At 45.3% G+C, this 13,220-nt stretch overlaps 1 protein-coding gene across 1 annotated transcript in view; it reads left to right on the top strand.

Annotated features, from left to right (window-relative positions):
• The window catches only part of DPP6 (dipeptidyl peptidase like 6), a 768,584-nt gene that overhangs the window by 750,593 nt on the left and 4,771 nt on the right, over nucleotides 1–13,220 (top strand). Inside the window, exons 21-25 of the mRNA XM_040984381.1 lie at nucleotides 2,062–2,116; nucleotides 6,101–6,212; nucleotides 9,215–9,273; nucleotides 10,084–10,156; nucleotides 10,258–10,331. Of these exons, the coding sequence (XP_040840315.1) occupies nucleotides 2,062–2,116; nucleotides 6,101–6,212; nucleotides 9,215–9,273; nucleotides 10,084–10,156; nucleotides 10,258–10,331 (373 nt within the window). The remainder of the gene's footprint in view (nucleotides 1–2,061; nucleotides 2,117–6,100; nucleotides 6,213–9,214; nucleotides 9,274–10,083; nucleotides 10,157–10,257; nucleotides 10,332–13,220) is intronic.

Here is a 13,220-nt window from a genome sequence, read left to right as displayed (position 1 = left end):
GAACAGAAGGTTAGAATCATGCAGAGACCTAACTTATGCTGGGCACACAGACATGCATGGTGTGGTAGGTCATATAGAGCCAGGTTGAACAGAGAAATAGGGTAGAGTTTGCAGGGCAGGAAGGCAGTGTGACAGGACCAGATGGCGAGATGCACCTCGCATCATCTTAGTGAGTTCCTGCTTGCTTTATACGTAACGGAGGAACACGGAAGGCTTCATTGAGATGACAAGCACATCTTCTCAGAATCAATTCTGAGAGCAGTACAGCACATTTTATAGTTTGCAGTCCAAGCATAAAATGTGCAGGTGGGACCATTTGAGATTTTTTTTTAAGATTTTACTTATTTTTATTAGAAAGTCAGATTTTCAGAGAAAAGGAGGGCAAAAAAGATCTCCCATCCACTGGTTCACTCCCTAGGTGTCCTCAGTGGCTGGAGATGAGCTAATCCAAAACCAGGAGCTTCTTCTGGGTCTCACATGGGTGCAGGGTGCAAAGACTTTAAATACGGAGTTCACTCACTTCACCTTCCTCTTGTACTCCCCTGAGCCCAGTGTCTGAGGCTGCAGGAGAAGAGGCCTGAAACTCTAAGGGACACACATGAAGATCACGAAGCTCTTACATAATAAAACAAGAACCCAACACAAGGGCTGTTCATCCTAAGAATGGGAGTTTCTGAAAATCAAGGCCTATAAATTATTCAGTATTGATCCCCAAGACTTAGCACAGAACCTTATAACAAATCACAGGTTCTCACTAAATAGATGACATGGGTGAAAGAAGGGGAGGGGGCAGAGGCAGAAGAAATAGGAGGAATAAGCAGCCCGGTTGTCTCATTCTCAACTAGTATTCTAAAATATAAATGAAGCTGAAACCGTATCATAAAGGGAATGTGTAAATCATCAATTTTCCAGGACTAATCTGCAGAAGCCCATTATGTTAAACCAGACAATAATATATGGAAGATGCCAAAGTCATCTGAAGTTCCATGACTTGTGAAAGTCATGGAAATGCCTGACTTGTGGAGACTAATACCAGATGCAGCCTTTCCCTGAACTCCTATCCATTTCCTCCAGCATTAATTAACAACAAAGGCACCTGCCATTCTAAACATGAAGGCTGCCCATGTCTGCAGCCTTGTGGGGCGGGAGGGAGGGTCCTTGCTGAGATGGATGGAGTGGGATGAAGCATCCAGGTGGCCCCATACCCCCAGCTTTATATCCTACCAGTTGAGAAGGGCCATTAGAAGTTCTTTAGTTGCCCTATCCAGCTGGCAGAATATGGCAAATGGGGACAAGAAAATAATCAACACAAAATAGAAATGGAAGTTTGGGGGAGTGGGGAAGAGGATAGGCAGGGGATTCTGACAATGGTACATACATGGAAATAAACGTAATTTAGATATCCAGAAAACAACCAGCTACCATGAAGTGAGTGTGCCAGCAGGTGGCAGGATGGCTACCACAAAGTAAAGCCTAGAACCGCTCCCCCCCCCCCCCGCTGCCCGCCCCAAAAAACGCAGTTGTTGTGGTGACAGAAGAGACCAGAGTGGATAGGAATGGATCAGGGACCCAAGCAGTGTCAGGCTGGAAAAATAGGCCAGTTACCTCCAAGCCAGGATCTCAGCAGCTAGCTCAAGGAAAGAGTGATCCTGCAGCCAAAGAGGCACAAGAAAGGGACCTCCTCCCCAGAAATTGAAGACAAAGGGCCCCACACATGGAATGGAAACTCAGCAGCTTGCACCTAAGCCCTATACAACAGACCCACAGCTCCAACTCTGAGGGCCATCCCAGAGCATGGAGTGGCTGAGCATCTCCTGGGTCAAGCAGCAACGGAGATGGCAGGAAGCTCATGGGGGCTGGGTTTCCCAGAATGATCTTCCTGCCTTCAACCAATGTTCCTCTGTCAATAAGTTGTATAACTAAATGATAACAATAAACAGAGTTCCAAAATTCAGGGGGAGTTTCATGCTTAAGATGATTGGAAAGAACAGCAGCAAGCCATTGGAGAAAAAAATACTACCACAACACATTGAACCCTCTTTCTGTTGCTTAACTCTGCAGGACCATGCTGAAAGAACAGTACGTTGATAAAACACGTGTTGCTGTATTTGGGAAGGTGAGTTTGGGTTTTGTCTAAACAGCTCTCTGTTCAAGAATGGGGTACTCACTGTGGCATCACCTGGTCTCATGCTGATGTATTGAAGATGCCCTTGACCTGGCAGTGTGCGAGGAACTATCTCCTTAAGAGCAAGAGATTGGATGCTTATGATTCTGTTACTATGAGCTTCCATTTGATCATCTCATGTGCCATGTTTCCTTTTACATAATCTGGAAAGAAATGAAGATATTTTAGGTTTTGATTTATGTATCTATAAGCTGGCCATAGTCTTAGGATGGCGCCCCAGAAAGGAAGGCAAGCATGTTATCTGTGTTATGTGACAGGCTCTTTAGCAGGAATGGAGGAGGCTGTTGGGGGTTTCATGTACTGTGCTGTCAAATCAGAGAAACATCCATCTGGGGTCCATGTCAGAAGCTTCGGCCACGGTTCAGAGATGTGTGTTTGGCAATTAGGTCCTTAAAAAAACCACCTCCTATTGTGTTGGCATATGGCCTCTACTTCTCCTAAGACAGTTTGGTCCTAAACCCCCTCGGTCTCTAAAAGACAAGAACACAGTTGGGTCCACATACCTCCATCTTTTTTCTCAGAGGATAACTCACAGTGCATGACCTCCCTATGTGGTTCTCCGTGCCACAGCAGGTGAAGATTTGAGGAGGCAGTCATTGAAGCAGCTCTCACTTTATCATCTCCAAACCTCCAACTCCAGGTTTCAATGGGAGCAGTGTGCCTTTGAGACCAGGCCCTGCCCATGGGCTGATCCCAGAAACAGGCATACCGGAGTCATCCCATGCCCACATATGGGAAGCGAGGCAGTCAGCTGCCTCTCTAATTGGCCCAGAGACAAATCAGAGCCAATTAGGAACAGGATTTTGAGTATTAGAATCATCATTGGTTTCCTCCCCACCCTTACCTCACTATGCTATTTCCAACAGACATGTAGCTCAGAAGTAGGACTGGGCCTTGGTTCATTTTATCCATTTTTAATTTGCCTTAAAGTACATGTGTGTCATTCCTGGGACCTTTAGTAATTCACTTCTGAAGCTAGCAGATGCAGGAATCTGCAAGTAGCCAGCTTTCTCAGTGGTTGGCTTAATAGCACTGACAACCAAGTATGCTGTGTGAGAAGGGAGCCCCGTGCACCCCTCAGATTCAAATCATGCACTTCTGATGCTGGAATCAGGGCCAAGGAATGTGTTTGCCACCCTTACTGGCTTTCTTTCCTAGTCTATCTAAATGGGTTTCCATGCCTCTTTCAACAAAACATGTCTATTTTGTGTGTATGTATTTCAAGATTTATTCTATTAACTGGAAAGTCATAGGGCCCAGTGCAATGACTCAGTGATCAAATCCTCACCTTGCAAGCGCCAGGATCCCATATGGGTGCTGGTTTGTGTCCAGACTGCTCCACTTTCAATCCAGCCTCCCTACTTGTGATCTGGGAAAACAGCAGAGGATAACCAAAGTTCTTGGACTTCTGCACTGCATGAGAGACCCAGAAGAAGCTCCTGGCTCCTGGCTTCAGATCAGCTCAGCTCCACTGCTGCAGCTACTTGGGGAGTAAACCAATGGAAGGAAGATCTGTCTCTCCTTCTCTCTGTAAATCTGTTTCCAATAGTAAATGAATAAATCTTTAAAAAAAAGTCATAGTTGGAGAAGGAGTCACATAGAGAGACCTTCCATCCACTGGTTTATTCCCCATACAGTCACAACCATTTGGGCTAAGCTAGAGACAGGAACTTCATCCAGGTGTTCCATGTGAGTGCAGGAGCCCAAACACTTGGGCCTCTTCTGCTGCTTTCCCAGGAGCATTAGCAGAGAGCTGGATTAGAAATGGATCATCCAGAACTTGAACCAGTGCCCATATTGGATTACAGAAAACAATTTAACTCATGATGCCACGTATTTTGTAACATGCATTAGGCAGAGGTATCATGGTCCCATCCTTGCACTGCTCAGAGAATGTGAGCTGGCAATTCTTTCAGTGCAGCTTCTTGGAAGTCTGTAGCTTCATCTGTGTTTTCTCTTGGCCAAAACATATGAATCCAGGGGCAGTAGGCTCTGTCTGCTGCCTTATTGTGCAGTGCAGCTTAGTAAAGGAGTCACAAAGCCTGAAGGAGCCAGGACTGCTCCACATACACGTGAGCCAGAGTCTGCAGGACCCTGAGACTAAAAATTGCCCAGAGGATTTTGCTGGCCCCTTGCTAAAACTCAGGTAGGCCGTACAACCCTGTAGAATAAAGTTTTTAGATAAAGCACGGATGATTTGTTCATTGACAAGTCATTGTTAAACAGCATTCTTTGTAAAAAGATTTTTTGACTGACATGAAGATGTTCCTGCTGTTAAAGAAACACACCTCTGGTCACATTATAACTCTATAGTTGCTAAGTGGTTGATCCTGGAGTGAGTTTGACTTAATATTGGCTTCATATCAGATACATATGTCCCACACACTCACAGCTCCTACCCCAATACATCCATGCTTATATTCACACACGTTTATACGTGTCTACACCCGCATGCATGTGCACAAACTCACATACCCACATATGCTCATACTCATTATACTCACAAGCCTATATATATTCACACGTTTACACAAGCCCTCATACATGCTCATAGACTCACACACACCCCTTATCCAGTTACCCAGCTGCACCCTGGTTCCCTCTGCCCACTTTTGCTCATCAAAGCATCACACTTGTGTCTTCCTCCCTTTGGTCTTGCATTTTATTCATGGTTTTTTTTTTTTTACTTGAAAGTTCGGGTTACAAAAAAAAGAGGAAGTGAGAGAGGAAGAGATTCCATCTGCTAGACTACTCCCCATACGACCAAAACAGCCAGAGCTGAGCCAGTCTGAAGCCAGGGGCTGCTAGCTTTCTTCTGGGACTCCTTTGTGGGTGTGGGGGGTTCAAGGCTTTAGGCCATTCTCCACTACTTCCTTAGGCTTTTTGCAGGGAGCTAGATCATAAATGAAATGGCTGGGATTGGAACCAGCAGCTCTATGGGATGCAGGTTCCACGGGCAGATGGTTAACATAACGCTGGGTCTTTTCACTGGGAATCTACAGCACATATGTGTTACCCACAGGAGGTGGTGGCTGTGACACTTTTCACTAGGAGACTATTCTGAAGTAAGCTCCTTATGCCAACCCCAATAACAGGACAACATGGGAGCATAAATATTCACCCCTGTAGAAGTGTGGGCCCTATGAATGCCCAGTTCTTGCATCGTGGAAAGTCAACATTAAGTCCCGGGCACTGGTTCCCCATTCAAAATCATTGTCTTTACCTGTAGGCAAGGCAGGTGTTCCAATTTGCCTGAGTAAGGATAATGCACCTAGTTGTGAATTTCATAGCTGAATTTCCAGTTCACGTTGCATTTAATCCTTGTCATTTTGCACTGAAGCCCCAAGACAAACAGACTAATATCACGCAATATTGAGTTGGAAAGGCATTTGATTTTCATCTCTTACTATGGCTCTTAAACAATTCGTAAGTTAAAATATTCTTAAAATAGAAATTATTGAAGGCCCTGACCTTGCTGCATCCAAGGTTGGTTTCCTGATGATCTGGAGGGGTTTTTTTTTTAAGACTTGCTTTATTATTTTTATTGGAAAGACAAATTTACAGAGATGAGAGAAAGATGTTCCTTCCACTAGTTCTCTCTCCAAGTGGCCACAAAGGCCGGAGGTGAGCCTCTCTGAAGCCAGAAAGCATGAACTTCTTTTGGGTCTCTGACATAGGTGTGCAGGTTCCCAAGGCTTTGAGCCATTTTCAGTTGCTTTCCCAGACCACAACCAGAGGGCTGGATGGAAAGTGGAGCAGCCAGGATACAAACTGGCATCCATATGGGCTCCCAGTACTTGGAGGTGGAGGATTAGCCAATTGAGCCATTGCATCAGTGCCCCCTTCACACCCTCCGATGAATTGTTGATACTTCCTCCTGCCTCTCTCTGTTCTTCCTCTGGTGATCTTTTCCAGGATTACGGTGGGTACCTGAGCACTTACATCCTCCCAGCAAAGAGTGAAAATCAAGGTCAGACCTTCACCTGTGGCTCTGCTGTTTCTCCAATCACAGACTTCAAACTCTATGGTAAGTGGCCTCACCACCTTAAAGTCTCCCTATCTCAGACTCCCCCAGTTCCTAACAAATCACTCAGAGCTTGTATGGATGATGGGCTAAATCTCCTAAGAAGAGTCTAGGGGAGGAGAGGAGTTAGTCCCAAGTCATATGTTTAGTACAAAGGTGATCAATCCACCAACAGCCTGTGACTATCATTCCCAAAATATGCGACCAGGAGTGAAAATAGAACTCATCACTCAGTTTGCAGTGGTGAGAGTCAGAAAGACTTGAATCAATGGTGAACAGAAAATATTTGCTATGTTGCCTGCCAGGCTGCCTTTCCTCTTTGCTCCCAGAATCTGGCCAAGGGCCCTGCACGGAGTTCTGCAGCTGGGCTGTTTGCAAGGCAGGTATTATGTGAAACTAGTTGGGGCAGTCCCAAGAATCACTATTAACCCCTCAGTCCATATAGCTCAGCTCCGTCCTATTTCCTCCCTGGCCAGCACCTGTCCTTGGAAAGTTTATTTTATGATGGTCTTGAGCCAGAGTTGGGGGTCAGATTGTCAGGATGATTTGCTGTGAGGTTAGAGATGAGACTAGCCCTGGGCATGGAGCCGGCTCTCTGTCCAAGGAGACAGGACTTCATTGTCCAGTGGCTCAAACTCTCTGAATTTTCCCTCTTTCTGTTTATTAACCCCTTTTCTCTGAATGTGAATGTCATCATGACCCCTTTTTTTTTTTTCATGTGCTGAAAGTTCTTGCTTGTGGTTCTGGAAATTTGGATTCAGATCAGGGCAGTCAGGCTCTTAGCCCTGCACAACCTTGCGCTAGGCAGAGCTGCTTCACAAGGCTGTAAAATCAAGTGATGGGGCCTTGTGTGGCTGGTCTGCTGTGGCCTGTCCAACTGCCAACATTAATAGCACATTTGAATTTAGTGTTAGCTTCAACTCCTGTAGCTGTTCCCTGCCATGGTGCCACCTTGCCAGCTGAGCCCTGTACCCATCTCAGTGCCTGTGGACCGCATGGCACAATGCAGGAGCCACTTTGAGTTTAGAAGTTGAATCGCATGTCCAGATGTGCCCAATTCTGCCAATGCGGTCTTATTAGAATGTGGTCCACTTAGAAATACGCAAAAACTCTCCTACTTCAAAATTTTAATCTATTCAAGAGTCATTCTCCCAGGGGAACACTTGGGGCATAGCTCAGACTTTTCCAGTTCAGTGAGACTTTCTTACCTTTTTCATCATACTCTTGCCCATGTGCCGGATTCAAATGCATGCAAATGCTGCCACCTATGTCTGGATTGCATCAGAGCCCAAGATAGCAAGTCCTCCTCCTGTCTTTCCAAGTCATTTAGGAGTCTCCCAACCCTGTGCAGTGCCCCCTCCACCTGCCTTGCCAAACAGGGCAGCCCTGCTTCTGGATTCCTTTGTCAACTGGCAGCAGCCAGGTCTGTGAGCAGAACCTAGACCTGCATTCAAGGTTTCAACTGGACAGGGATGTGACTCAACTTTTGAAACATGTTTGTGTTATTTGAAAAGCAGAGTTGCAGAGAAGTCGGGAGAGACAGAGCACTTCCAGCTGCTTATCCATTCTCCATGTGGCCACATCGGTCAGGGCTGGGCCAAGCTGAACCCAGGAGATTCTTTCATATCTCCCACAAGGATGGCAGGGGCCCAAACACCCAGGTCATTTTCCCCTGCTTTCTCAGGCCATTAGCAGGGAGCTGGATCAGAAATAGAACAGCTAAAACTCAAACTTGTGCCCATTTGGGATGGCTGATGGCAACTTACCCACTCTGCAACACCAGCCCCCAACTAAAATTCATAAAGAATAAACAGACCCTGATGGAAGCATACACCCTTGCCATTCATTCCTCTACCATGAGATGAAGGGCTATACTGTTTATTTAGGATTCAGATTAATTATATTTTCCTTGCTTTGGATGTTATTTTAATACTCAACCACCAAAACTGACACATTTAAATGTTACAACTGCACTATCCAATTGCTTCTGTGAGGACCCAAGGGACAGAGATTTAAGGCCCAGTGTGGTAGCCTCCACTTGCATGTGCCAGGATCTCATTTGGGCCCCAGTCCACGTCCTGGATGCTTCATTTCCCATCCAACTCCCTGCTTGTAGACTTGAAAAACAAGCAGTCAAGGAAGGCCCAAAGCATTGGGACCCTACACCCGCGTGGGAGACCTAGAGGAAGCTCTTGGCTCCTGGCTTCTGATTCGCTCAGCTTTGGCCATTCTGGCCACTGGGGGAAATGAACCAACAGATGGAAGAACTTTCTCTCTCATCTCTGTAAATCCTCCTTTCCAATAAGAATAAATAAATGTGATATATATATATTATATTTGAAGTGCAGAGTTATGGGGCCAGTAGGATGGCTCAACTGGCTAATCTTCTATGTGCAGAATCCAGCATCCCATGTGGGCACAAGTTCATGTCCACTTCCCATCCAGCTCCCCATTTGTGGCCCAGGAAAACAGTGGAGGATGGCCTAAGTCCTTGGGACCCTGCACCCGTGTGGGACACTGGATGAGGCACTAAAAGTGACAGCTTAATGCACTGTGCTGCAAGTTTCATTTGCAAAAACCAGCATTTGTGGGCCTGGCTCAGTAGCCTAGTGGTTAAAGTCCTCACCTTGCATGCACTAGAATCCCATGTGGATGCCAGTTGGTGTCCTGCTTGTGGCCTGGGAAAAGCAGTCAAGGATGGCCTAAAGCCTTGGGAACCTTCACCCACAGTGGAGACCCAGAAGACACTCCTGGCTCCTCACTTCAGATTGGCTCAGCTCTGGCCTTTGAGGCCACTTGGGGAGTGAGCCAGCAGATGGAGGATCTTTCTGTGTCTCCTTCTCTCTGTGGATCTGACTTTCCACTGAAAATAAATCTTTAAAAAAAATTGTTTTGCCACCCTGATGGAAGTGGACCCACTGCTTAGGCCCTGAACCCAGGCCAGGGAATTCCTAGCATCTGGGTCCTTCAGACGAGACATAATCCCCTTCTCTGCTTCTGTCCAGCCTCTGCGTTTTCTGAGCGATATTTGGGCCTCCATGGACTCGACAACAGAGCATATGAGGTATGTTTGGACAAAACTGCCACTTGCAAAAATGGGAAGTTTCAAGACCCCAGTCTTCGCATTCCCAGCTCCTAGCCCTGCACGTTGGCCTGCCTGTAACTTGCTCCGTCATTCTGTGGCCTGGCAGTTCTTCCTCTCCACAGTGCAAGTCAGGCCAGGAATCCTCCAGACCCACCACTGGGAACGTGACCTCTATAGCTTCCTTCTGTTTCCTTAATAGGGCTCCAGAGTAGCAGGGGAGTGTTGAGAAAGTATTTGATGGGGGCAATCTCGCAGGACCACAGAGGGGTCAGTGTTCCTGACTCCCCAAGTACCCAGGGCTGGTTACACTGTGGGAAAGTCAGCTGCTGACTGTGCTGCAGCCAGCTCCTCTGATCCAGTTGCCTCTGATGTCATCAGCCAAGTGCAGACAGGGAGTCTAGAGATCTGTGCCATCTTGAGGCTCGCCCATGTGTAATAGAACTGACTTAGCACCAAATATCACCACTGCCGCCCATGTGTAATAGAACTGACTTAGCACCAAATATCACCACTGCCCCCAGCAGCCCAGAGGGAAAACACAGACCCTCTAAGGCTGCGTATCAGTAGTGATAACAGCTTTCCCTTTCTCGCTTCTCCTCCAACCCTTGTCTCTTACACAAAACGGCTGAGCGGAAGGGAAAGCAGAGACAGCTGAGGTTTGCTGTGCGTTTTACTGCAGTATAAAGCCTCCCACGTCTCCCAGGACTTCTCATAAGATGTTCCCCTTCCCATCAGCAAACCTGCCCACCTGCACTGCAGCCCACTCACCGTCTCCCCTTGTTTCTACAGATGACCAAGGTGGCACACCGAGTGTCGGCACTGGAGGGACAGCAGTTTCTGCTCATTCATGCCACTGCTGATGGTGAGGACCAAGAGCGTCCACTGACCCTGCGTGTCTGTTGAAAGCACGCCCCTTGGTGGTGCTGTGGGTTTTGATCAACACTGTCCTCTTTTCTTTTACAGAAAAAATCCATTTCCAGCACACAGCAGAACTCATTACACAGCTAATTAAGGCAAAGGCTAATTACAGCTTACAGGTACTGCCTGCGCATCTACTTTACCTACCTTATTTTGCACTCAGAGCAAGATGTTCCCTTCCATGGAGAAAAAAAAACATTGGATAATGTTCAAAGCATGCACATCAGGTCTGAAAAATTAACACAGGTTTAACTTTTGCTTCTAATTAGTGATAGCTCAGCACTTAGGCTGTGGTTAAAACCCTCTAGAACTAACTCCTCGGCCACCGCTTCATCCCACCTCAGGCAGTGGGCAAGGCCAGGCTTCGGGTTGTGAATTCTCCTGCCTTGGTGGCGTGGGGTATTGCCGCAGGGTTGGAGCAGGGGGTATTGACAGGTCCTGAGCTTTCCCTCATGGCCAACACTGTGCAAAGTTCAGTGCTGCGCACATGTCCCACACCTTCTATGGCTTAGCCTGTAGTAACAGAACCGTACCCTTCCCAGAAAGCTATCTTCAGCTACAGACATAGCAGCAGCAACCCTAAGCCATTTCTAGTGGTGTACATAGCTGCTTCTAGAAACTTCTTTCATGTTCTTCCTGGTTTAGGGTTCAAACACCTGTGACCTGATGGTTTTTGGGGTGTTTGGTTGGTTGGTTGGTTTTTTGAGGTTCAGAGATGAATGGAAGCGTGCTTTGGCCAGATATACCTTCTGCTTCCACCATTCCCTATCCCACACCCTTATTCTGAACTTTCTCCATAATAAAAAATATGCTAGGCCATAAAACAAGTTTCAAGAAATCAAAAAAATAATTGAAATTGTACCATGTGTCTTTTCTAACCACAACAAAATGAAGTTGGAAATTAACAACATAAGAAACTCTAGGGAAGCATGCAAATTCATGGACATTAAACCATATGTTGAATTAAAAGTGGATCACAGAAGAAATCTAAAGGGAACTCAGGGCCCAGTCCTGTGTATCACATTAAGCTGTCTCCTCTGATGCCAACACCTCATATGAGCATCAGTTTATGTCCTAACTACGCGTCTGACCCAGCTGCCTACCACAGACCTGGGGAAAGCAGCAGCACATGAGCCAAGTGTTTGTACCCCTGCCCTTCACGTGGGACACCTGAATGAAGCTCTTGACTCCAGCTTGGCTGACCACTGGTGGTTGCTGGCACCTAGAGAGTGACCCAGTGGATAGAAAAATGATCTCTTTCAAAATAAAAAGTTCCTAGGAACTAATGAAGGTGGCAACATAATTTATCAAACTTAGGGATACCAAAAAAGTATTGTTAAGAAGAAAGTTTATAGTAAGAAAGGCCTACATAAAGAAATTGGGAAATGTTCTCACTCAACATCTCAAGAACCTATAAAAACCAAGAACAAACCAAACCTAAAATCAGTAGCAAGATGGAAATAGTAAAATTTAGAGAACAAAATTGAAAATTTTTAAAAGTTAACTGGTTTCTTGAAAACATAAAAGAGCTGGTTTTTTGAAGACATAAAACAATAACATTGATAAACTCTTGGCCCAGTTAACCAGAAAAAGCGGAAGATCCAAATTAATAAAATCATAGATTAAAAAAATAATAGATGCCACAAAAAATAAAAATAGCAGGCCCAGCGTGGTGGCCTAGCGGCTAAAGTCCTCACCTTGAACACCCCGGGATCCCATATGGGCGCCAGTTCTAATCCCGGCAGCTCCACTTCCCATCCAGCTCCCTGCTTGTGGCCTGGGAAAGCAGTCGAGGATGGCCCAAAGCCTTGGGACCCTGCACCCATGTGGGATACCCAGAAGAGGTTCCTGGATCCTGGCTTCGGATTGGCATAGCGTCGGCCGTTGTGCTCACTTGGGGGGTGAATAATTGGATGGAAGACCTTCCTCTGTCTCTTCCTCTCTGCACATCTGACTTTCCAATAAATAAATAAATATTTTTAAAAATAAAAATAGTAAGATTTACTATAAACAGTTATTTTCATAAACTTGATGAATCTAGAGAAAAGGCTTATATATAACTTACCAAAATTGACGTACAAAGACCTAGAAAACCTAAACAGGCCAAATATCAAGGTGGAAATTGAATCAGTGATAAAGATTCCCCAAGAAAGCAAAACTCAGAACAGGATGACTTTGCTATTAAATACTACCGAAATTTTAAAGAATTAATCCCGATTCTTCTTATACTGTTCTAAACAATTGAAAAGGAGGGCTCAACTGAATTTGAACTATAATACTGCAACAAGGTGGAGGAATCCACCATGGGGGGAGGTTTGGGGAGGAATGGGGGGAATCCCAGAGCCTATAAAACTGTGTCACATAATGCAATGTAACTAATTTATATAAAGTGAATTAAAAAAACCCTCATTGCATATTGACGTAAATTTAAGAATCAAATTTCCAAATGTAGAACATATGGATTTGAATTTTTAATTGTTAAAGACAGTAATTCAATAAAAATGTGTTCTTCAAAAAAAAAAAAAAGAGGGAATATTCCCAAACTTCTTCTGTGAGGCTGACATAACTTTAATTCAGAAACCAGAGAAAGATTCAATAACAAAAGAGAACAAAGATGCAAAAAAATCCTCATTGAAATACTAGCTAATGGAATTCAGCACACATGAGACTCATCATTGACCTGGACCAAAAAGGATCCAATCCAGACATGGCTCAACATATGCAAATCGATAGACCTGACACCTCTCATTAACCAACAGAAGAATAAAAACTATAGAAGTAGCTCGGTGGATTTAGAGAAAGCATTTAATAGAACACAACACCCCTTCATGATAAAAAAAAAAACCTTAAGCAATTCGGATATGGAAGGAACACATGTCAACACAATGAATACAATATATGACAAACCTACATCCAGCATCACACTGAATGGAGAAAACATGAAGCTTTTCCAACAGCATCCAGAGCCCCAAACAAGGATGCCCACTCTCACCATTACTATTCAACAT

The sequence above is a fragment of the Ochotona curzoniae genome, unplaced genomic scaffold (genome assembly GCF_017591425.1).
Source record: "Ochotona curzoniae isolate NIBS_2020 unplaced genomic scaffold, NIBS_Ocur_1.0 contig_4105, whole genome shotgun sequence".
NCBI classification, from domain to species: domain Eukaryota; kingdom Metazoa; phylum Chordata; class Mammalia; order Lagomorpha; family Ochotonidae; genus Ochotona; species Ochotona curzoniae.
The sequence above is the reverse complement of the archived record's forward strand: the minus strand, read 5'-3'. Positions and strand labels throughout refer to the sequence as shown.